At 40.4% G+C, this 25,721-nt stretch overlaps 3 protein-coding genes across 6 annotated transcripts in view; all 3 read left to right on the top strand.

The window, feature by feature from the left end:
- The window catches only part of kif6 (kinesin family member 6), a 67,774-nt gene extending 58,112 nt beyond the window's left edge, over positions 1-9,662 (top strand). Inside the window, exons 16-24 of one of the 4 annotated variants that reach the window (XM_031321409.2) lie at positions 833-883; positions 2,106-2,190; positions 2,349-2,484; positions 3,633-3,709; positions 6,123-6,209; positions 6,332-6,436; positions 7,777-7,892; positions 9,027-9,069; positions 9,370-9,662. In XM_031321409.2, coding sequence (XP_031177269.1) covers positions 833-883; positions 2,106-2,190; positions 2,349-2,484; positions 3,633-3,709; positions 6,123-6,209; positions 6,332-6,436; positions 7,777-7,892; positions 9,027-9,043 — 674 coding nt within the window. In that variant the 3' untranslated portion in view covers positions 9,044-9,069; positions 9,370-9,662. Of the gene's footprint in view, positions 1-832; positions 884-2,105; positions 2,191-2,348; positions 2,485-2,843; positions 2,985-3,463; positions 3,553-3,632; positions 3,711-6,122; positions 6,210-6,331; positions 6,437-7,776; positions 7,893-9,026 lie in introns of those variants that run through there. The other 3 variants (XM_031321408.2, XR_004108809.2, XM_031321411.2) reach the window with 3 other exon arrangements.
- A 1,920-nt stretch (positions 9,663-11,582) lies between these two features.
- Positions 11,583-16,469, top strand: LOC116065773 (potassium channel subfamily K member 16-like). Its single transcript, XM_031321413.2, has 5 exons — positions 11,583-12,498; positions 14,649-14,763; positions 15,149-15,315; positions 15,840-16,008; positions 16,179-16,469. The coding sequence occupies exons 1-5, from the start codon at positions 12,286-12,288 to the stop codon at positions 16,385-16,387; spliced, it is 873 nt and encodes a 290-aa protein (XP_031177273.1). The 5' UTR covers positions 11,583-12,285; the 3' UTR covers positions 16,388-16,469.
- A 633-nt stretch (positions 16,470-17,102) lies between these two features.
- Positions 17,103-23,283, top strand: kcnk17 (potassium channel, subfamily K, member 17). The gene is made up of 5 exons (XM_031321412.2): positions 17,103-17,682; positions 19,066-19,180; positions 21,418-21,584; positions 21,714-21,882; positions 22,057-23,283. Exons 1-5 carry the CDS (start codon positions 17,467-17,469, stop codon positions 22,320-22,322), a joined length of 933 nt encoding a protein of 310 aa, XP_031177272.1. The 5' UTR covers positions 17,103-17,466; the 3' UTR covers positions 22,323-23,283.
- Positions 23,284-25,721: the final 2,438 nt, after the last annotated feature.

The raw sequence follows: 25,721 nt of genomic DNA, 5'->3' as shown, positions 1-25,721 counted from the left end.
TTGTAGAAGACAATTGTCTATTCTGGACTCATAGAGAATCAGTTGACACACACTTTCAGCACTTTGAAGTCAATTTACCAATCACATTTAAACCAATTTACCATTCACATATACATTAGTCTTTGCCAGACCTTCCTCCACAGCGCTGCGGAGGAGGGTCTGGCTAGTCCACACAGCAATCCTGGGATGGGAGAAAAACTTGCTCTGGTTTATCGGCATTTCTTCAAACCAATCACAATTGTCATGGGTGGCGCTAAGCACTGGACGGGCCATGGTGCCGCTGCAAAATAGCCTCGGGAAGGAACTTGTTTTGGTGGAACATGTGCATGTTCAAAGGTTGTTTTAGTCAGATTCAACAGATAGTCTAGCTAGCTGTCTGGATTTAACCTGCAGAGATCTGAGGAGCAGTTAACCATAGTCCTCAAGAATCAACCGGAGTTTAGAATGCCAACACAAAAAAAGCGAAAGGTGACAGACATCTGGCCAAAAAGAGTGACATACGGTGGAATTTCTGTCTCTCTCTCTCACTCTAGCAATTGTGGAAGTGAAACGTCGTGGATATAGACTAATTCACATATGAATCACTATTAAGCACTCATTCTTAATTGCAAATTGTGTTTAAAAATGTCAACTTTAAATGTCTTTCTAGGATTTAAATCATTACAGTGCATAGAAAGGATTGATTGAACATTGGTTCAAGTAATTTTAGTGCTGAGTGTAAACATGTACTAATGTAAAAGAAAATATATAATTTGTCTTTTGAATGTAGAAATGGGGGGGGAAATGTTTTTTTTTTTTTAAGTTTTTTTATTCTCCGCTCTCTCTTTCTCAGAAGAGTTGAAGAAGCAGTTGGAGTTGCAGAGGAGGCAGAGGGCAGCTCATGGTAAGATCAAACTGACAACTGGCATATTCCCACAGCAAAACGTTAACCATGTCTTTACAGTAAACGTTAACCATGTCTTTACAGTAGGATATTATAAAATCCAACTTCATCTGTCCACACCAACAACTAAACAATGCATGTATGCTTAATGCAATTAAATGCACATATCACACTCTTGCCTAAGTCCACACTTAAGCCCATTTCAGACCAAAAATTCGCGAAAAGTTGCAGCCGTCTGAACCGACCCATCTCAGCTCGGTTCAAGCCAGCTGATGGTGACTGAAGAGAGGGAGCCGTGAATGAGAGAAATAAAACGCTTACGCCGATTCATCACTAGAAATGCAACTGTAGCAAGCATTACTTAGTATCACTAATGTTATCCACATTCATATTCAGGCACAACAAATGATATATCCAGCTACAAAAAGCCTGAAAGTCTGAAGTTAGAACGGAAGTACAAAGAGTCGTTCCATTGGCGATGATACGCAGGTTTTAGAACGCTGCAGACGGGTGCGTTGCAAGTAGTTGCAAGTTTCAACTTGTCTCGTCGGGAATCTTTCTTCTGGACTGGGCTTTAGAATAACTGAGAATCCAGGTTTACACTCTGACGTCAAATTCAGGCAGTTGGCTCCTCAAGTATCAACTGAAAAGATATATAAAGCTGTCGAATGGAAACTCTGTTCATCTTTTTGATATTGAACTCCTTTCAGAGTGGGGCAGGGAAACATTGTGAATCCATTGTGGGAGCTCTTGTTCTGTACATGTGCAGCAGTGCCCACTTCAAAGCCTTTGCAGTAGTCCTCGCTGACTGAAAGCTGAGTGACCAAAGACTGGGCGTCACAACTCTAAGACTCCTTCATTTAGTCTTTTCTGACTGTTTTGATCAGTGACACAAAAGCTTTGATGAGGAAATCTGGTTGTAAAGCACACAAACATCTCCCCTCAGTTCAGGCGCCCAAAGGCCTTTCTTGTTGTTTTGAGTCCCGCATCAGAGAACACTTCACAGCGGCCTAGCTTCTATTATCCAGGGCCAAGACTTGAAAACATTGTCTTTGAAAGAAAATGCACCTGCATGTACACAACACACGCTCACTAGCTTCTGGACTTAAAACAAAAAAAAAGAAAGAGAACATTATGAATGTATTTGTGATTTTTATGTCCACATTTTGTATCCGTCTTTAAAACATTTGCCATGCATTGTGCCTGTCCAATTCTACCATAGGTGTAATGGGGATTCACTCAGAGGTTGAGGAGGTCGACCTGGTGGAAGAAAACCTGTGCAAACACATTGAGCAAGAAAAAAAGGCGTGAGTGTAGTAAAAGTGCATTTATATGTATTACATACCAAATGTTTTTTTTTTTAATAGTTTCTCCCAAGACACTGCAAAGATTGATTAGACACAGCAGATGCTGTGTGTAACGTGGACAAAAGATGAATTTGGTGCTGCTAATATCCCCATGTCAGTTACAAGAGCACCATTGACCGTCTGAAAGCGCTGGCGACAGAGATTGAGCACCTGCAGCTGTTGTCGGAGAGGGCAAAGGTCAAGATCCAGAAAGACTTCCAGAAGTGGTGGAGCCAGGAGGCTTCCAGCGCGCAGGTGACGGACCTTCATTTTCTCTACCTATCTATGTGACAACACCACATAAAGCTTCTGTAAGCATGACGTAATGGCAAGGCTACTGTGTCAAAGATATGTTTCTGAAATTAGCCAGGAAGGCAGTGTATGTTCATTTTTCGTCTTTATATTTATGGATGTTGTCTTTTGTGTGTTCTCTGAATATTGGCCTCTACGGACACGTTAGTGTGTGCGTGTAAGTTGATACGCATGTGTCTCTGACTTTGGAGGCTTTTATGGCACCAGTGTGACCCTTGCAGCCTCTGTTAAACATCATGCTGAATGGGCCCTGGTGGGAAGATATGTAGGAGGAAAATACACGGAAACTCTTTTTTTTACAGAATTCCATGTGACCCAAACAGGGGCCTGGAGAGCAGCTTAGAGGTAACACAGCAACAGCATCAATACAGTCTCAGCAGTTAGAGTCCTAACAAGTACAACATGTTCATGAGGTTTCTCAGCAACACTGTGGGGGATAAGAAGTGAGTCAGTGTTTATTTCAGTCCCAAATAATAGTTTTGTTGTTTGTGCCTAAATACTCAGAATACTTGTACAGTATAGTGGAAGACAATGTTTGCAAAAGCTTGGAGAGAAAGATGAGGTGAAGATCCCCAAGCTAAGAACACTTGCAGATAACTAAAAGCCTCTGGTCTCACACACACTTGATGGCTGTTGTGCACATTTCAGAAACCAACCCCAAAGAAGATGTTAAGCATCCACATCTGACCAGCAGACACTGCTGGCATTTACACTTTGGTTTTGATCTTATGAATGGAGAACAATATCTTTTGGGAATTTATCACTGAATGACACATGGAAAGAAGAGGAAGTCTGACAGACAGACCTTACATGTGCAGTTTTGGTCTTCCAAGCAGGATGCAGGCCATTTGTTTTCCCCTGCCAGTTTACTTGTATCCTACAGCTCGGTTCAACCATTTATTGTTCTGTTTTTGGAAAACAGGACACATGTAATGAATCAAACTTTGAGTAAGAGACAACACAAAATACCTGAGGTCTTCTGTTTCCCTCTAGCTATATGGCCATGTTGTGTTTAACTGTCATCAGTATGGAATGATGTGCTGAGAAGTGTTCCAGAAATAGTTTAATAATGTCTCAATGATTGTGACTAGGAGTCAGAGGCCACAGCCAGATGTCACACAGGGTCGCCATCTTCAGAGCCGTCTTCACCTAGCACTCCGGGATTTCGGTGAGACACATTTTGACGACGTCCTTCCATCCCTCACAACAGATGAATGTTGGTGAGGGACGTATGTAGACCTATTATGTTTATTTGTTTCACACATAAATACAAATCACATTGAACAACACGTGGGGGTGTGGTGGAAACCTGTAATGGCTTATGTGAAAAACCACACCCAAAGGACATACCAAAGGTAAAATGTAGAAATACAAAATCACCAGTACAGTTTTAAGTATTGGTGTTCAAAAGTTTCATATACAATAGAAAAGTGAGAGAAATAAATGCAGAGAAACAGAAGTAATTGCCGTATTTACGGTATAAACAACGGTTTCTAAGAGTGATCATTTTTATACATAGGAAATGACACAGAGGAAATCATTACATGATAACTTGACCACGGGATGTATTAAAAGCGTGTTTACCTTTTTAGATGTGGTGGCATTTATTTTGAGTCTCTGCTAAGTTTCAGAAACCAGCCGAGTTACAAGGAAAAACATCTTCCCATCACTGACTCACTTCTGCTCAGTTCTTTTGGTATTTTTACCCTGTCACCATCTGTGCTTGAATGGCACTTAGATTAACCCTCTGAGGTCTAAGGGCATTTTCTCGATTTTTACGTATCTTCTTAAATTCACCTTTTTACGGTATTTGCATATAACTGATCCCCATGTGTTTCATATCAAAATGTTCACAACAAACTCTGCTTTCTGCATAGTGATGCCCACATTTTTTTCTAGAGCAATGTGTAAAGAGATAATTTGGCGCTAAAGCTGAAACGTTGATGTTGGCTTTTTGAAAGTCCTCAAATGTCTTTTGAAAACAAACCTTAACTTACGTGTTGTACAAATTGTTTCGGCGCTTGAAGTGAGTTTACTAAAGTCTTAGGTTATATATGATTACATTTTGCTTTTTGAGTAGGAGTTTTGTCAAACATCGTTTGGACGCGCCGGTGCGTCTTTCGTCCTCAGAGGGTTAAGGGCCAACAACCTGCAGCTCCTCAGTGCTCCTTTCCACGGAACAAATATTGAACACATTTTGAAAGGTATTGTCATTGTGAATTGTTTCGCTTTACCAACCATGAGGATATTCGTAGGGGAGCTGTGGACACAGGTGGTATTTCACATCCCATCATGTCTGTCACAAGTCTGCCATGACAACATTAGGACGTAGACATTGTTATATATTCACAAAAAACAATGACCACAATATTTGTCCAGACGTTGGCCATCTTCGCTGCAAGACGTGGCATTATATTGCAAAACATTAGGCTGTGTAACGTCTTACATAACAAATGATCTACAGTTATAATATTTCAATTGAAATCAACTTGGTAACTGTGGCTACTGTATTTATCAAATGTATTTATCCAGCATCCAATGTATTTATCCAACTATAAATGCTACACAGGACAGTAGTCATAGTAGTCGTAGTCATGTTCCTGCACCAGCACTGCTGCATCAACACAGTCCATTCTGTCACCCTTCGCTTACGCCACATCACAACCACTTCTTTGTAGCTGTTTGAGTCTGCCGTGGTTTATTTTCTCCCCAGTTATTCCAATTAAATCCAACGGCACTTTTCACAATTCAATTGAGTCCCCATTTAGAGTCTAGAGATATGTGTTACCTAGGGATTGTAAGAAGGTATTAAAAAGGTTTAGTCTTAAATATTTCCTCTTTCCGGCTGTAGTGAGTCAGACATGTTTTTGTATCTGATTGTGAGCTGTCAGGACACGTTACAAACTTATAAACGAAAAGTTGGATTGTTCATGCAGGAGGTTGTTGAATCCTTTTTGCGGGCTTTCAGTGAGCACTGTCAGACGTGTAGCAAACACTGTCGCTACAGCAGCTAAGAAGCTCATTGTCTCATAATTAGAAAATGTCAATTAACCAAACTTGAATGAAATAATCATTTTTAATTCATCGATTCATTTGCTTACACTTGTCAGCTTGCATTTATGCGATTAATTATATCATCGGGCATTATTGTTATATACTGCAAGGAAGTAAATGTGATATAATAACAAATCATTATAGGCCATATTGTTTCTACTGGCTTTCTATCATGCTTTCATACTGAAACAGGCATTACATTGTGTTCTACGTGGTATTAAAAAGATCTTAAAAGTCTTAAATGTAACTTGGTCAACCTACAGATACCTTGTGCACAAAATGTTAAAGAGTGCAAACTACTTTTCATTGTTGCTCCCTCTTGTGGTTAAGACAAGCACATGTATGTGATGATACTGAGAGACAAAGACAATCACCAGTGATATACAGTGAGTACCTAATGTAGAGGCACTATATGAGTTTCATATGGGCATCATGCTGTATGGCACCTACAGATCAAGATACAGATAAACTGTGGAATTATGGTATAACAAAATATTTCTGAAAAGCTCTCCTAACTTGTTATACAGGGCACCTGGTCTGAGCAGCAGTGTGAGAGAGTGTCCAACAGGCCCAGACCCAAATCCGGATTGTTCCATCGCTGTTCAAGACCTCAGGTCAGCCTAGCTTCACTTAATCTCATATTTGTTTCAGATGAGGTACTACCGGATTATGCTGCATGTCACACTTTGTCCTCGTCATCCTAAAATTGCAGTTATTGCATTTTTGTGAATTTCAGAAGCTTCCTCCCCAAAAGTGTACCTCCCTTGACGGCTGTCCCAGCGGGGCGAGATAAGTCCCTGGATGGGAGGGTGACTGACTTCACTCCTTCATCTGAGTGGAGGTACATGGATGGGGTGGCTTGGCATGGGGGAAATGAATTAGTCTCGCATTGCCAGATCTTCCCTCACAGCACTGCGGAGGAGGGTCTGGCTAGTCCACACAGCATTCCGGGATGGGAGAGAAACATGCTCTGTTTGATTGGCATTTCTTTAAACCAATCACAATTGTCTTGGGCGGCGCTAAGCGCCGGACGGAGCAACGGCGCCGCTGCAAAATAGCCTCGGGAAGGAACTTGTTTTGGTGGAACGTGTGCTCGTTCAGACGTTTTAGTCGTGCAACAGAAAACTCAGATTGGACAGATAGTCTAGCTAGCTGTCTGGATTTACCCTGCAGAGATCTGAGGAGCAGTTAACCATAGTCCTCAGAAATCCACCGGAGTTAAAAAAATTACAACGGAACAAGCGGAAGGTAACAGTCATCCGCGGGATTTCCGGCGGTACCTGAACAATGCTAGAAATGAAACGTTGTCTATATAGACTACAAATGAATTGATGGATTTGGAAACAACAGATTTAGTTTTTTATGACTTGATAGAACCTACATTGACCAAATGTGTAGCTCTCTTGGCCTTTCTCTATCTGAAATTAAGCACATTCGACATGCTGAGGAAACCCCTGCGATGAAGATTTGCAGATCTTTATTTGCAGTTATTATCAGATAAGGCGTCTGAAAAAATGGCAGACCGTAAACCTAGTTAAAACTGTGAATTGTGTATGTCCACCACTATGTGTACATTATGTATTCACAAATGCAACTTTACTACAGTAGCATGTTCCACATGTTTGCAGTCGCTTTTCAGTCTATACATACAGCCTGTACCTGCAGATTTTATAGCTGTGCAGTGTTTTCTCTCCACTTATGATCCTGGCCATAACTTTTTTATTTCATTGTGAAGTAATGTCTCCCAACTCTATTAACAAATCAAAGACCTGGAGTCTCGCTTGAATGCTGCTGCTGGAACTAGTGTTTTATAAGCACAGCGAAATACTCAATGAATAACATATATGCTTTTGTTAGTCTCTCCAGCAACCACTTATAGTACAGAGATACTTTTGTTTTATACCGATGCTCCGTGATATGAGGAGCTGTTACCTGTTAAGGTTTTTAGCTTGTTTTTCTTAAAGCTTTTGGAACAAGAACCAATCAAACATTTTACAGCGGTTGTGTTCAGAACGGTAAGGGGCTTTTAAGCTTATGCCCCCCAACACACACATAAAAAACAATTTTGTGATTTATGGAAGTAAGTAAGTAAGAGCAAATAATGTCCATATTTGTGTTACAGAAACTGTGAAGAATGTATGCTGATACTGTCAAACTACATTACACACATGTACATTTCAGGGCCCTTTCCACCACCAAGCTCTCAAACTCCTCTATTCCCCTGACTGGAGACCAACAGGCTGATGCTGACATCTTGGCCTTTATAAGAGCCAGGGAAAACCTCCTCAACAGGACAGGTAACACACACACACACACACACACACACACACGCTCGGCATGCGCATGCACACACATGCACACACACGCACAAGAAGAAAGAAATAATATACTCACTTAGCTTTCACACAATATGCATTTTGCATTCAATGCTGCCCTCTGGTGGAGTGGTGCCCTACAACACTTCATCATAAATGTCTTGTTTTGAGCTTTTCAGAGTTGTTTTAAATTAGTATACACCACATTCTATATGTTCTGTATTAGAAACTACCTGTAAGATAAAACACTTGATAAAGCTCCCACGTATTAGCTGAAAATGATCTTAGATTCACTTTTGCTTTGTCTGGCAGCAGTGCGAAACTAGTAAGCAATGTCTTTTTTGGTTAAGATCCCATAATTTCACACCAACAGGCCTCACAAAACACCCTCACACCATTAGCAGCCTCACTTTTTTTCTAGCTCTACGACGACTCTTCTTTTGCTCTTACGTGGTTCTTCTGTCTGTTACACTCTCCGCTCTCCTTTGACCCTTGGGTAGCTGCTTACTTTGGCACACAGGAAAGTGGACTTGGCTGTCTTGTGGTTTGCCACTAGATCTCCAGAATGGCTGAGGTCATTTGAACAGACAGAACGATGGCCAAGTGAGCAGAGACACCAGACAGAAAAACTGTGAGGCTTATGAGCAAATTTGCCCTCTGGAGTCTTTATTCCTTTCTTTCCTTCCTTTCTTTTCTTTCCCCACTTTAGGCAAGGAAGACTCATTTCATGCCTCTTTACCTTGGTGCTACTAAGCTGGATAGTGACTGTGTTTTGACAGTAAAGCTCCTCTCCTTGGTTGTTTGGTAACCCCTGTATGGTGCTATCCCTTCTATCAAAACATTTTTATGTCACTAGTGCATTCTGGGAAGTGTTGGGAACCTGGCAAAAAGAAACAGACAGCACGATTTCAGAGTGATTATTGTAATTTAAGTCATAGGTTAGCGATGTTTCATTCAGGGATTGTCACTCTGAAAATAAAGATTTTTGTTTTTGTTTGTCTGACTAAAAAAGACACATTATCTTGTCATATTTCTTGATGGCTAAAAGCTTGATGGCTTATTTCTCAAATACTTCAACTAGATGTCTAATCTGCCTTGTGTTTGTATGTATTTCAGGCCGACCTCAGCAATAACAGGAAGTTTGGATGAAGGCCTGAAGGTAATGTCATCTGACTGCTTGTAGAACCTTCACGTCTGTTATAAAAATGTGTATCAACCATTATTGATAGACTGACAATGAAGATGTGTGAAGAAATGATCTCAACTGGGTCCACAACATACTATATCGTTCATAAAAAAAAGACCCCTCTGCCAAACACAAGCCACACACCCTGTCAGATTTGTTCATGCATACACACACTCGTTGGCCTCCTGGAGAGTATGTGCCAGTGATGTAATGAGCAGCAGTAAAAATCACAGCTAGCGCCGGCCATTTGATCTGAACAAATGTTGTCTCAAGATATCAGAGGAAGGAGCGAACAATAGGAAACCAGCTGGCTCCAGTATTTGTTTAAAGAAGGAATCGTCACAGGTAGTTTCCACATGCAGAATGACAAATGCATTCCATATTTCTGCCTGGTTTCATTTTATTCTCAGTGTAACACATTTTGTGTCAAATTTTGTAAATAGAGCTATGTAATATATGTACAGTATATTTGTTGTTTATTTCTGATATTCTGTTAAAACAAAAAAAAAGTCTGCACAATATATCAAATACAAAATAAAGCTACATGATGGCAAAATGCCACAACACTTATTACTGTAGTACTTTACAGTTGATTATGAGTTACTTTGCCAGAGTGCTTAGCACTGACAAACACATAGTACCAGTTATTTAGTCCCCCATAACAGCCTATGTGCCTGTCGTGTTCATATTGGTGAACATCCTGATCTATGAAATAGCGAGTCACAGTTGGTGTTTTCTTTTATCATCACAAATGCTATGACATTTTTCACAATTTTCTGATATTTTATAGACCAAACAACTAATCGATTAATCAAGAAAATAATGGACGGATTAATGGGCTATAAAAAAATAATAATTGTTAGTCGCAGCCCTAACCTCTTTCGTATACCTCTTACTCCCTTGCAATGGCAGTTGTAGTATGGGGTTTACTGTGGCTAATTTTCCTATGGAATCCAACTGGAAAATTTCAGCCATGAAGGGTGTAAGGACAACTAAGATGTTTGGTTGCATCATTAGTTAAATATGAATTCATTAGTAGTAACACAAACAAGTAACAGTTTTGCACTAAATGTATACCACATCACTAAATGAATACATAAGACACATATGGCCCAGTGCTCCTGACATTCACAGTATCCGGACCGTCAACCTTAACTGGTAATCAAAATCAGCCCATCCAGTCACGTCAGAGCCTTTGTTACACACCTTCCCAAACAGAAGACAACCTGTGAACATGGGAGCAACCTGTTTGCATGGCTTTGCGTTGTTTTGTTTGACAGATGCAGCTGCACAATTTGCATCCAGTTGCCTTGGAGAAAGAGCGTCAAGTTTTGATATCTGCTACTTCTCTCAGTCTCATCAGTGACTTCCTTCATGACGTGTGGATTTAAAGCTATTTTTAATTGACACCAAAATAAACATTCCTACGTCAGACTACATAGCAGTGGTGCATAACTATCAAATATATCAAATAGCTTAGTTTAGAGAGCATAGTGTTTCCTTTAATAATGTTTGAGATGACACATGACGCACAGCTCAATACTTCCGCCATGCCACATCATATATCAGACTGTTGTTCAATTGCAAATGTCAATTTTGTTTTCAACGCTCTGGAGTTCAGGTTGATTTTGGCTCTTTTTTGCCAACTTTCTATGCATTCATGTTTTGTCTTTTTTTTTAACCCTTTTTAAACTGACCTTACGCCACATGCATGGTATTTTATTCTAAGCACTAACGCTGCTTTAAGCCTGATGACGTATGAAGCTGCCAGGAACCCAAAATATTCACTCAAAATATTATAATAGAACAGTTATTGTTGTAAGAAATAGTGTTTCAATATTTATACAAACAAATACAACAGAAACATGTAAGAAATAAAACTACAATACAGTCTGTTTACATGTTAAGTGATTTTATTTTGTCTTTTTCATTTAAAGTCTATGTATGCCTCCAACTCAGAAAATATTTAATGGTTTACCGACTGCTACATCATTACTTTTAACTGGTCTTCTCAGATTGTTTCTACCTGATATATCAATAAAGTTATGTTACTATAAACAATACATGCTCAATGTATTCTCCAATGGATAGACAGACTCCAGAGGGTGTGTTTAACCGTTTTTTCAACATTGGCAATACATATTAGGCTATCATGTAGTTTAATATCATAGAAATCTCACTGTTGACTATGTTCTCCACCCCAAAGTTTTATTCAGGCAGGCAAGCAGTGACTTTTCGATTCTTTTCTCACATCCTTTCAGGCATTTTTAACATGGCAGCTTTCTAAACACTGCAGCCATAAAACCCCATTAGGTTCTCTCATGACACATCTTTCAACTCTTTGGTTTATCAATCAATCAATCAGACTTTATTTATATTGCACTTTTCATACATGTAAATGTAGCACAAAGTGCTACATTTACATACCAAAGATTGGGGGCCACAGCTTGAACAGCACGGCCTCTTCGAGTTTTGTAGTAGGTTTGAGGGACATCCAGTAAATTTAGCTCAGATGATCTAAGAGCCTGATTTGGCATGTAAGTATGGAGGAGGAATTAAATAGGAGGCCAGTGAAGTGAGAATAGAAATGGTTAATTCAGCAATCCAAAACACACTTTCTGGATAAAATGAGTTCCCATGAGACCCAGAATGGTATTGAAAGGCTCTGGTATCAGCACAACCGTCAGCAGTCAGGTCAAATATTAACTTTTGTTCTGCTGACAAGATGCTGCCAGCACTTCCTTATTAGTGGAAACAGTTGAAAGTGTATGTGTGTGTACAGATGTCGTGCTAATGGAGAAGAGGAGTTTGATAGTTTCCCAAGCAACCCATAAATCAAAGCCCCAACATCTATGGAACGCTGACCAATCAGAGTAAGAGCATTGAGTCAAGATGTTTTACCTTTGGAGGGTTATCCAGTTCGAGCTGTCACACGTTTCTGTGATTTAAAACTGGCTGGAAGAGCACTCTAATAGCTAACTCTAATTTACTTCAATTTTGACTATTTGCTATTCACTCTTTTGGAGGAGAATGCCCCCACCTGCAGTAATGGAAGCTGTCTTTGGTGGACAACTCATCATCTGCATATTTTATCCAGACTTTGATTAGTTATTCCTTTCTGAAGTGATTAACCTCTTTTCTGAGTTTGAGCATCAGTGTTTGGGTCCATTCCGGTGCTGGAGGAGGTTGATGGCGAGGTTCCAGTTTGTGCGCGTCAAAGTGAGCTGGACGACACTTTTGACTCTGGCCCACTTCACATACCTGCTGGTCGGGGCCACCGTCTTCCAGATCCTGGAGCGAGAGGCTGAGAGCAAGAACCGAATACACTTCCAACTGGAGAAGTTAAATTTCTTGGCTAATTACACCTGCCTGGACAGACCAGCCTTGGAGGAGTTTGTTAAGGTTCACTGTCTTCACAGTTCTTTAAGGATTACTATGTTAATAAGTGCAATAGACTCATGCTGACATCTCTCCTTTTGTGCATGTATAGGTACTGAGCATGTGTGTGTATTTCAGTCCTGGGTGTAATGTGTGTTCTAAAAACAGAGTGAACAAAAAAACTGTGTAATTTCCCTTGCGGGATTAACAAAGTAAAAATTATTATTTATTTATTATTAAGACAGTTGTTGAAACGTAACAGTAGAACACTCCCAATTTATAATGTAAAAATGTATTTAAATTGACTGAATTAAATTTATTTTTCGAACAAAAAAGGTCATACAGAAAATAATATTACAAAAATCGTAGACATACATGAATAACAAATACTTGATTTTCCTCTTGGAGTTGGAAGAAGTATACACTGATTTAATCCCACTCCTCCATAATGTATTGCTAGTTAGTTACAGCTTCCTCCGTTTGTTTGTTTTATTAAACGCAACCACAATTTTAACTCTAAAAATTTATCTGCATGTTGTTACAGAATTTGTCGGCTCCTTTTCATATGAAAAGTGACAACATGCTAAAAAACATGGGCTTTTTTGTCTCTCAATTCTTTATCGTACAAAAGTTCATATACAAAGGTACACACAGATACATAGAATAGACATTACAAAAAAGACAATACCATAAAAAACAAATACATTTACATTTTATAATGCCAGAACATGTCATATCATTTCATAGTATATTCATTTAATAACTAAAAGGTATTAATGGTTTTTTTAATATTAAATAAAAGGGTGCTATATTGCTGAAATTGTTTAATAAAGTGCAGGAAAGTTGGTTTGGTTCTTGACCATTTAAAAAAAATACATGGGCTGTCTTGATCAAAGTAGTGATGAGTGACAACAAGTCTGCTCATCACTGAGGAAATATGATGATAAAAAAGAGCTCATCAAATACTGAGTGATAGAGAAATTGAGTGATTAGTGATTAGGATAGGTACATAGTAGTCCATATCCTTGACGTTCCACTTCCAGGATTGCTCCAGTGCCGCAGGAAATTCCGCTGGATACATGTCTTGTCACTGATTTTTTCTGTTTCCTTCCACTTTCTTTTTTTGTTGGAATTTTAAACTCTGGTGGATTTATGAGGACTATGTTTAACTGCTCCTCAGATCTCTAAAATTGAGGTAAATCTAGACAGCTAGCTAGACTATCTGTCCAATCTTCTCTCGCACGAATATTTTGCAACAGCTCCGTGCGGAGCTCAGCGCTGCCCATGACGATTGTGATTGGTTTAAAGAAATGCCAATAAAACAGAACACATTTTTCTCCCATCTCGGAATGCTGTGTGGACCAGGCAGACCCTCCTCCGCTCCGCAGCGTGTGGATGGTCTGGCAAAGCGAGACTATGTACATAGCAATAAAGACAGTGAGCTGGTCCTGCGTTGGTTTCCAGCGGGATGTTTGGAGCGTTGGCGGCCTAGACTTGGCTGGAACCCGGATTGCCGGTGCCATTCAACCGGGTGACTCTTTTTCTGTGTGCCGATCTGACAGCCACATTCTGCTTTATGATGAATCATGCACGAGCCGATGGGATTACATTTCACTGGAATTGTACCTTGAACGATTTCATGTGACAACTAAAATTGATTGACAAATGGTGGTACAGTAACCTCACCAAAATATTTATCAAAGTGATTACAGTAGTAGAGTATATATGGTAAGGCAGTGGTTCTCAAACTTTTTTCAACATTGTACCCCCTTTTAATTGTTTTTTTTTTTTTTTTTTTTTTAAGCCAGGTAACCCCTGACAAGTGCAGAACAGTTTGGGTAGAAAAATAAAAAAAATGAGTTATAATACACTGCTGGCAATGATAGATTTACTAAACAACAACCTTGTAACTGAAAACATTTCAATGCTACATTTCAAATGTTTGAGATCCATTACTTAATTAATTCATTATTATAGTGTGATAATTTTAGGAATTATGCATGACATATTTTTAAATTAGCATTTTGCAAAAGATCTTACATGCCCCCTGCAGTACTCCAAAGTACCCCTAGGGGCACACGTACCCCCATTTGAGAAACACTGTAAGGTAAGACTTATTGAGGTGAGAGTTACCTTATTTTCGGATTTGAATACACTCCTTTGTGTGTTTGCAGGTGATTTTGGATGCCTGGGAAAAGGGAGTGAATCCCTCAGGCAACTCAACAAACCCCAGCAACTGGGACTTCAGTAGCTCCTTCTTTTTTGCAGGCACAGTAGTCACAACTATAGGTGAGCATCTTTACATATTCAGCTTTTTAATTTGTCTGATTTGTAGGGCTGCCCCCTCTTAGTCGATTAGTCATTAACTGGTCATATTGATCTTATTCGACTAAGATTTCTTTAGTCGAGCAGCCATTTTTTATGCTTTTTTTCATGCTGAACGACTTATTTCCAAGAAACTTATGAGCACATCTCTAGTAAACGCAAGATTTAAAGTGGTCATTTTGCATGATTCTTTGTGGAGAAACTCAGTTTTACAGATCTGTCAATTGAATCAACAATTCGATTAGTCGACACAATCATATGAGTGTAAGTCCACTAAGAATGTCTTTAGTCGAGGACAGCCCTGCTGGTTTGATAAAAATAATGACAATGATCATTGGCTTGTCCACAGGCTACGGCAACCTCTGCCCCAGTACGGTGTCTGGTCAAGTGTTTTGTGTGTTTTACGCGCTGTGTGGAATCCCACTGAACCTGGCCTTCCTCAAACAGCTGGGGAAGTGTCTCACCATCCACCTGGGTCGCCTGGAGAGGGGAATGGTCTCAGTTGTTCCACACAAGGTACTGACGCATTAGACATTATTTGCTGCAAAAAACACCTGAGATATGCTTTCTAGACATACAGTATCTATGCTCATTTTTGCTTTGCTTTTTCTAGCCATCACTGTAGAGATCAAACCTATAAGTAGGGCTGGGCAATATATCAATATTAAATCAATATATGAGGCTACATATCGTCTCAAATTTTGGATATTGATATAGTGTTGTCATTTACTGGTTTTAAAGGCTGCATTACAGTAAAGTGATGTTATTTTCTGAACTTACCAGACTTACTAGCTGTTTTCTTATTTGCCATTAATAACTTAGTCAATATATCCCCATTACTGACGATTACTTATCAAAAATGTCATTGTGTAAATAATTTGTGAAAGCACCAATAGTCAACCCTACAATATTGCAGCAATATCGAAGTCGATGTATTTGGATTTTCTCCATATGGCCCAGCTCTACCCATAAGACATGCCAAGAAAAGGCCACTTTGTCATGCCCAACTGATGCCAATGTTTCCCCGGTTTCTTTCCTAGCAAACAGTTGAGGCTCTGGCAGTGAGCTTGTTCTTCATCACAGGCAGCCTGCTGTTTTTGGTCATCCCTCCTCTGCTGTTTAGTTACGTGGAAGATTGGACGTTTGGCGAGGGCTTCTATTTCACTTTCATTACCCTCAGCACCATTGGTTTTGGAGATTACGTAGTGGGTGAGTAGAGAGAGCAGACAAGCACTAATGTGCTGGAAAGGCCACAGCGGTCACATCTGTTAGATAAAAAATGCATTTTAATGCTTTGAGACAATTACTGTGTTGTAATTTGAATGTTTAAAGCAAGAAAATCAACATGCTGTCCCACTGTTTCATGTTGATTCCTGTAGGGACTGACCCAGGCAAGCAGTACATCTCTCTGTACCGAAGCCTTGCAGGCATATGGATCATCTTTGCCTTGGCTTGGCTTGCTCTTATCCTCAACATGGGAGCCAGAATAATGGAGCATGCGATTGGCCTGACTCATCCAGGCTTTAAAAAACAAGAGGACGATGAGAACATGCCATCCAGTAAACTAGAAGACACGTCAAAGATCTGACAGTGGACTTTAGACGGGACTATCTACATGTAATATTCACTAGGTAGAATATATTTAGTGTAACTAAGTGCAGCATGTGAAATTAACAACAACGTAAAATATTATAAAGTCTCAATATGGAAATATGTGTTTTGCCTCAGGTAACAATCCTGTAATGTTTTTCCACCCTCCAACAACAGGTAAAATTGTAAATACCTGCTAAACTATGAATCTGTTTTTTGTACTATTTATGTAAAACTAATGTTTGTATGTTACCCAACTGCCACAACTGTGTGTGTGTGTGTGTGTGTGTGTGTGTGTGTGTGTGTGTGTGTGTGTGTGTGTGTGTGTGTGTGTGCGTGCGTGCGTGCGTGCGTGCGTGCGAGCGTGCGTGCGTGCGATCATGTGAGTCCACATCTGTGTTTGTGTACTGATGGTAAACTGTGGTATATTGAGCACGGAGGGCTATCTTAAACAAACACATTAATCAAGATGGTGGTGTGAGGTGACCTGAGAGCACACAGGACTGATCCCAGAAGGGCAGCTGGGATACACCAGGAGGGCTTTGTTCCTGCCATGCTTTTTTATATGTTCATTCAAACTGGCCAGAACTGTTAGCAGAGCAAGAACTGTCACTTTCTGTCTCAAACTGCCAGCATGAAGAATGACATGCAAACGTAATTGAAACTGAAATATAGTCTGATAAATAGTGTGCTGTAGTTATTTTGCTCAGTTCTAGATATTGTGCAGTGCATCTAGAAACCACATACCAACTGTAACTGGTCTTAAATTGACCCCTGCCATAACGAAGCAAACTCCAAGAACTCATAGACAATGGCTCATTTTGGCCAAAAACCTATAATCATCACCTACAGCCAAACCTGTGCTGCTGTCTCTCCCTCTTCTGATTTTTTTCCACCAGATTTGCATGCCAGGCCATTGGAGTGATTTAAACAGTAGTGCAGATGGAGGTTAATTTGCCTGCAATACAAGGAAAAACACGAAGCCAAGCAGGTAAACCCTCACTACTCTCTGTCCCCGGCTGCAGAGGTTGAGACGCTGAGCTTGCCTGGATCCAAAGGTTCTACCAGGAAGCCGAGATGGGAATAAAGGAAATGTTCAACTTGGCCCGGGTGCCCTCCATCCTCATGCTCGGGGTGGTTTACGTGACCTATGTGCTGATCGGCGGAGTGGTTTTCTGGAAGTTGGAGGGAGATCTCGGACAGAAGGACATCAGTGTTTTACTGCTGACCAAAGAACAGGTGCTCAACACATACAAATGTCTGAACCAAGAAGGCTTGGAGTCAGTGGCTCAGGTGAGGCTCGGGGCATCAAAAGAGGCAGGTTAATGAGATAGAATCCCCTTTCTCCCAGGGTGAGGGTGAGACATGGAGAGTGTTTTAAAGCAGCAATATAGGCAACACAGTTACAGATGTCAGCACATTACACTCAGGCACTCGGAAATTGGGAGTATTTCACAGTGACACAGCTATTATCTGCTCGTATCCATATCTGTATGTTTTGTATATGTCAACCTGTGGGTTTTACAGAGACCACTGGATTTAGATCTGGACCACAATCCTATTCCTTTTGCATTTTCATATTTCTGAATGGAGAAATGCCACCGTCATAAAAGACTCGCGCATACATAAATGAACAGTTCTGTCCCTCGCTTTCACAAAGTATAATGTTTTCCATTACTCTTTACATCAAGTATACAGTTGATACATTGTGCATTGTTCCAGTATTTGACTCTGTAGTTGCCAAAACTTTTACACTTTTACGGATTTAAAATACATGTGAGACAGATATTTTCCAGTTCAATGTTTTTCTATGTTTTTACCTTCACGTTCAATAAATCACTCAAGTAATTAGCAACAGTAGTAGAATAAACGTTCAACAGTAGTAGGACCATTCACCAATACAGATTTGGGCCTTTAAACAAGAACAACAAACTAATCTGCCGCTGGAAACAGTTCCAAGCAATGGAGGGCCATTTGTAATCTCTTGTAGGTCCATTATGTGGCAAAGAGGCAACTTCTTCCATGCAAATACCAGCTCCTCCAGCCTTTCAGCCATGCACATTCTACATTGCATTTGTGTCTTGCTTTGACTTGATTTACAGCAGCAAAGTTGTGTAATCTTTACCTTGGAAACTTTACCTTTGCCAATTAAATTCATTCTGTAGAAAAGCATGTTATGTTGCACACAATTAGCAGCGTAAGAAAAACAACTGTTGATCATTCTAAAACTGAAACCAAAGCAGGCCATACAGGTAGTATGGTGCACCCTAAGTATACAGTAAGGCATGAAGATACAATTTAAATTCAGTAAAGTCTGTTTTCTAGAATAAGCCAACACTTTGAGTGATAACATCTGTTTAGGATGAGGAACTCAAAGACTTAGATAAGAAGGCCACAGGTCTCAGTGTTATGTAATTCTTTTGGAGGAATTTTCCATACTGGTGATGAACTGTTATGTAACATACTGTGTCATTGACATACTCTGCCTGACACAGCGCTAAGAGGGTCTTCTCTATGTCATGCACACAACTGTACTATATTGACCTAAAAACCCGGTTTTGGATCAATACATACATGAGTTACATAACAGTGAGTCATACGATCTGACCCATAAAATACGCCATTCCTTCAAGAGTTTGAACATTTAACCCAGTTTGTAACTTTAATGTGTTTCAGGTTGTTCAAGCTGCATCTAAGGTGGGCCTAAGTTTTAAAGGCAACAAAACTGCGGACGGCTTCTGGAAATTCACCAGCTCAGCTGTGTTTGCTGCCACCGTGGTCACAACTATAGGTTAGACTGCACAGGATGAAATCCAAGAGCTTTTTAATCACGCCCCATAGCAAGTCTAACCAATAGAAATGATTGTGCAACCTAAACACCGATGATTTGATAATATCAGGCTTATAACCTGGTCAATAGGATTTTACACTGTTTTAGACCCACATTTTTTATTTCTGTCAGTATAAATATGCCATTTCATACTACATACATTATTTTCTATGTGTTTTTGAAGATTTCTGAGCAGAAGATTACTTTTTTTTTTTCTTCACGTGGCACTTTGCAAAAGTGCACCTCTTTAATTTTTTTCATTGTGTATTTATAGCAAGATGATGCTTGTTTGTTAATGAACCTTAGGGGGCAGCATTTATTATGATAATTAATGAACCCTGAATAAGGGTTATAAAAACTACTAGCAATAAGCACTGGAACGTATATTTGCCCCAATCCTGACCCTAATTTTGAATATAACTTAAATATAATAATTTGGTTGGTAAAGCTCTGTGGAGATTATATATTAGGGACAGCTATGGTGTTCCAGATTCCCCTTCTAATGGGTCGCCGTAGTAGTGGGTACAGCAAACCAGTTGGTATCCAGTTCCGGCTCCGGAACGTGAAATGACACAGCGGCTGGGTGAGTCAGTTTAACACAGCACAACCCCTCTTAGGTAGGAAAGTATACACTCATCCAGGCCAGCTCAGATCTCATTCTCTTGTTAAATGCAAACACGCAGGGATAGGAGACAACAAATGTTATGAGCTAGATTAGCCTTTAGTAGCTGTGTGCCTTTGTTCTACGCACCGGTGCTAGCTTAGTGGTGTAACAGGCTACACCATCAAGAACCTGTTGGAATGTTTCTCGAACACCATAGCCATCTCCTTCAACCATCGCTGCTTTAATAGTGCGTTCCATTTACCTCGAAACTCAGAAGCCGGAGCTGGCGGCTTCACTTCATTGACGTCACACCTGAGTTGAATGCATTCCATTTACAAGTGGGATTTTCCATTGTGGGGTTAGCTTTAGCCAGGTTAGCCTTTGTTAGAATACCAGTTGATAACAACATATTATGCTGATTTTTGTGCATATAAACAGCGTAACAACATGTCCACAGATAGAAGTTGGACAGGACTGTGTGTACGACTGATTTAGTGAGACACAAATGAGACAGAAGTGCTAATAACTGTATGTTACTACAGCTTTCACTACTGTTGATGCACGGGGCAGCCACGTTGGATTTTGAGCTCGGGCTACTGGGAGGTTGTCCGAGTTCCGAGCTCGGAAATCCTAGGTCAGGGGGGTGCGTTTCCGACTTTGACCTCGGAAAATCTGACTTCCGAGTACAAATGGAACGCACTAAAAGTCCCTGTTTTGTGGGAACAAGAGCCACCTGAGAGGCTTATCCCTGAGCAAGAAAGTCTCTTTGGAGTATAGGTGATAAGAACTGATTGAGTGAGAAAGTGATTAAAACACGTATTGAACAATTTAAAGGTCCCGTGGCATGACAATTTCACTTTATGAGGTTTTTTTAACATTAATATGCGTTCCCCCAGCCTGCCTATGGTCCCCCAGTGGCTAGGATTGGCGATATGTGTAAACCGAGCCCTGGGTATCCTGCTCTGCCTTTCAGAAAATGAAAGCTCAGATGGGCCGATCTGGAATCTTGATCCTTATATGAGGTCATAAGGAGCAAGATTACCTCCCCTTTCTCTGCTTTGCCCGCCCAGAGAATTTGGCCCACCCATGAGAGAGAGAGAGACATCATGGCTTTTAAACGAGCAAAGTGGCAGTTGGTCAAAGCCACACCCCCACCCTCCACCTTGCCACCCCACCCTCCACCTTGCCCCCCCACCCCCTTACAGACACAGAAATGTCACATCCTAAGTAAAGCTCACTGTGGGACTGGCTCTAGTGGCTGTAATTCTGCACCAAGGCTGAATTTCAGGAAAGAGACTTCAGATACAGTATTAGGGGACCACTAAGGTCTATATAAAAGAGACTTCAGATACAGTATTAGGGACCACTAAGGTCTATATAAAAGAGACTTCAGATACAGTATTAGGGGACCACTAAGGTCTATATAAAAGAGACTTCAGATACAGTATTAGGGACCACTAAGGTCTATATAAAAGCATCCAAAGAGCACCATGTCATGGGACCTAATGAAAAAAAGTGAAAAGAAATCGTCTTACAGTTCTTCTTTTACTTCCACCACAGTAAGATCACACACTAACAGCTTACAGTTTTGCAGGTTATGGAAACATAAGTCCCAGGTCTACTGCTGGCCAGATCTTCTGTGTGTTCTTCGCACTATTTGGTATTCCGCTCAACATGGTGGTGCTCAACAGAGTGGGCAAGTACATGCTTGCTATTGAGAGGAACATCTCCGACTTCCTCGAGGGGAAGACTGGGCGAAGGGTGAGGAGAGCTTTAATCACCATAGTCTAATAATGAAGTACGTTTCACATCACTTTTAAAATGTTTATCTCACACATTTCAAGTGGAAAAATGATTCTTTGGAACATGACTTACTTCACACTCCCGCAGAAGTGTACCCGCTTTTTTGTCCACCTGGTGTCTTACCTGTCTGGAGCAGTGCTCTTCTTTGTTGTACCCATGATTGTGTTCCAAATGCAAGAGGGCTGGGACTTGTCCCAGGCCATCTACTTCTGCTTCATCACCCTCAGTACTATCGGCTTCGGAGACTTTGTGGCAGGTAAAGCACAGTAATAACACTGCACTACAAATCGTCAACAGAAAGTAGACACATTGTGATCCTGAGTGGCAAGACCATTTACTTTATTTTACTCTGCATTTTTTTTACTTGATTTCTTAGGTTTTTATCAACGCACTGTACTTTGCTTTATTAATTAAGTCTTTTCCTTCACAGACAGTAATCCAGACAAAGTATACCCACAGTGGTACAGCATCCTCATGGCCTCGTGGATCTTCTTCGGCCTGGCCTGGCTGGCCCTCCTCATCAACCACTCCATGGACATCCTGGAGCGGCTCAACACCCACTTAAAACAGCTCTGGGGTGGACGGGGGCAGGAGGAAGCGTCTGGCAGTGCAGAGGTTGACAACCCAGATACACAGGTGGAGGAGGAAGATGAGATCAAGAAGGCTCCAATAACTCAGGAAACTGAAGTAATGTGAAGATTTCAGTGAGCTGACCTAGTTATAGAATGATCTGTCTGTCAACAAGGACATGGAAAACAGGCATAATTGATGGGATATGGCTAAGCCATGGCTGTGTGTGTGTGTGTGTGTGTGTGTGTGTGTATAATAAGACTGCAAATGTTGAGAGTCTGTGATGATTTATTATCTCACCGAGCAATGGTTTGATCCCTTTCTGCCCCTGAAATATGGACAATTTTTTGTTGAGTCAGGTTTGTTTGTTTGTTTGACGACATGCAACATCTACATGCTGTTTTGTCTGTTAGCACTCTTCACTCCTGTGATGGTTAATCTGATTTGTTTAAAAAAGTCCTTTGAGATTAAATTCTGGAAAAGATACTAGGTCAACACTTACTTTGCCCCATGTATCTATCTGTGGATTAGTGGTCAGTAGAAAACAGCAGTCAGTCAGCCTGTGGCTCTGTGGCCTCTCAGTCTCAGTGTGTTGCTCACCACACTGACCACAAACCAACCAGGGTCATTGTGCATTCACCGGCTGAGCCACAGTCAACTGAAAATACATGTGATTTGTTTTGCATATTCAAAAGTACTTGAATGACATTGAAGGCATTAAGCTGTCTCTCGGTTTACTGTACCATGACCTGTTGAAAATAACATTCAACTATACGAGAATCAGAGATTTATTATCAATGTATTTTAATGCAAGCTAATTGGGCTAAACATTCTTTTTTTATATAATTTGTTTATGTTGCACATTTACTTTTATTTCCTTCCATTTTAAAGCAATATGAAATTGTAAAAAACAAAGATAGTAATATGAAATCAGTTGTAGACGACACTGTCACACAATAATAACATGCTAACAACTAATATCTAAATAAACTAAATATTATTATACTATAATTTTAATACTGGAGACATTTTATATTACTACAACTTTTCTTTTTAATGTTTACTTATTTATTCTTGTCCTATTAGGAAGCCTTTAGGAAAGCATAGCTCAGGGGTGGCCAACCAGTTAGGTATAAAAAGCCACAAAAAAAACGCACCATAGCAAAAAGCCACACAACACATGCACGTCCACACTACAACAGCAACAGTGTCTTCCAGATCTGATGGAAGTCATAATACATAGCAGGTTTCATAGTTTTTTTTCTCACTTAGATTGACTCAGTGGGAAACCTGACAGTCTTTGTTATCCACAATCCTTTTCAGGTCTTGCTTGAACTCGGTTGTGGCCACTCGAAGCAACTCTCACTCATTTGTCACTAAAGGGGCTTTCAAACAGTCGGATTCAGCAGTGAAAGGGTTAACGAGGAAGGTGATCTGTGGCCGCTGTTTTTCCTCAGGTTGCAGAATCTGTCCTCAAACCTCTGCTGCATTATTTTCCATTTTAAAATAATTGGCAAATGTATTGGCAGATGCATTCAAATGTGTTTTTTTTTTACTTATCTGAAATACTGTATGTTTCAGAAAAGTTAAAAACAACAATCAACCAATGACACAGCCCCCAGCCACACAGTAAGAGCCTCACAGGAGCAGGCAAAGAGCCGCATATGGCTCAAGAGCCACAGGTTCGCCACCCCTGGCATAGCTCATCTATGTTGAAGTTGGCTTTGTATCCACTAGGTGGTGGTACTGTGCTAACACTGGAGAAATGAACCATTCAAACCAGACGCAGAGAAGCAAATACTCACTATATATTGAATAATCTTGGAATCATATACACTAACCATATTGATCACATCCTCACAGTCAATATTTATTCCACTTCATATTATTATGTCCCAGTCAAAAGGATGTACAAACCCAAAACACATTCTATAAAGCAATTTCCATCAAATGTAATTTCTTGTCCTTATTGCATAATTAAATAAATATGTACAGTTGAGATTTCATTATGTGGTTGTTTTGGATTTTTTTTTTTTCTTTTTTTTTGCTGCATATTTTTCTTGACATTGGCCTTTAATAGAACAATGCAGGACATAGAGGCCCAGACGCCTCTTGAGGCTCATTTATCACAGAGCAAGTCAGGCAACACTGAGGAGGAGTGAATGACAAAGACAGCCGGCAGGCAGCAGGGATGAGAGAGTGGAAAATGAGAGTGCTGGGGACCCGGACAGTAAAAGACAAGAAATATGAAGTTGGTGAAGAAAAGGAGATATTTGAGGGAAAGTGCAACATTCCAGACAGCAAAAGGGAAGAAGCATTTCTGCTTTATTCTCTGCACGGATAGTGGGAAGTATGAAAGGGGAAATTGAGTTAGAGTGACAGGACTGTGACCATTGCACAACAAAACGCCAATGAGGACTCAGCATGTGTGAGAAGACTGGTGCCTCTTACTTATTCTCTACATTTGACCAGTGGTTTGGTTTGCACACTGTCCACAGTGAGACCAAGGCTCTGAAATTGAGGTTCCAACTATGTCTGCTTTGGATTTTGTCCCTATCATCATCATCATAATCATCATCATCATCATCCATCTTTATTTGATTTACCAAAGGAACATTGTCTCCTAGCACCAGGTCAGACTGCAAATATACACTATTATCCTACGTCGGGCTGCCGTAAATTACTGTTGTGTCAGGACTAATACTGGTACCAGTGTTGTAACGTAACAATGTACAAATACTTTTTTACAGTACTTAAGTAGACTTTTCACATAGCCTACATGTACTTTACTTCGCTATTTATATTTCTCGAAACTTTTACTTTTACTCCACTACATTTCCTAAATAAAATGTAAACTTTTGTTCCGATACATTTCTCATAAGCATCTTCGTTACTCGTTACTGCAAAATAGAATCAGAAGAAATTTGCTAGACTGCAAAAAAAAAAAAAAAAAAAAAAGAACGATTTGATGAATGGGGTACTGATAAAGATAACGTTAAACATCTGTGGCGGTATTTGCAAGAAATGTTTTCGTATAGGCTATTGGAGTGAAAGATTCTTCCTCACAAAAACAAAACTTTGCTGATGTCAGCTCCCTCAAAATATGCAGTGTTTGGTCCTTTAACTTGGGAGCCACAATAAAATTAATTATCAACGATAGGCCTATGTTTTACTTTTCCATTCATCCATCTATCGCCGTCCGCTTATCCGGGGTCAGGTTGCGGGGGCAGCAGCTCCAGCAGGGGACCCCAAACTTCCCTTTCCCTAGCCACATTAACCAGCTCCGACTGGGGGATCCCGAGGCGTTCCCAGGCCAGGTTGGAGATATATTCCCTCCACCTAGTTCTGGGTCTTACCCGAGGCCTCCTCCCAGCTGGACGTGCCTGGAACACCTCCCTATCAGGCGCCCAGGGGGTCACCCTTAACAGATGCCCAAACCACTTCAACTGCTCCTTTCGACGCAAAGGAGCAGCAGCTCTACTCTGAGCTCCTCACCGATGACTGAGCTTCTCACCCTATCTCTAA

This window comes from Sander lucioperca, chromosome 18, assembly GCF_008315115.2.
Source record: "Sander lucioperca isolate FBNREF2018 chromosome 18, SLUC_FBN_1.2, whole genome shotgun sequence".
Taxonomy (NCBI): Eukaryota; Metazoa; Chordata; class Actinopteri; order Perciformes; family Percidae; genus Sander; species Sander lucioperca.
Note: the sequence above shows the minus strand (reverse complement) of the source record. Positions and strands in the feature narration are given on the sequence as shown.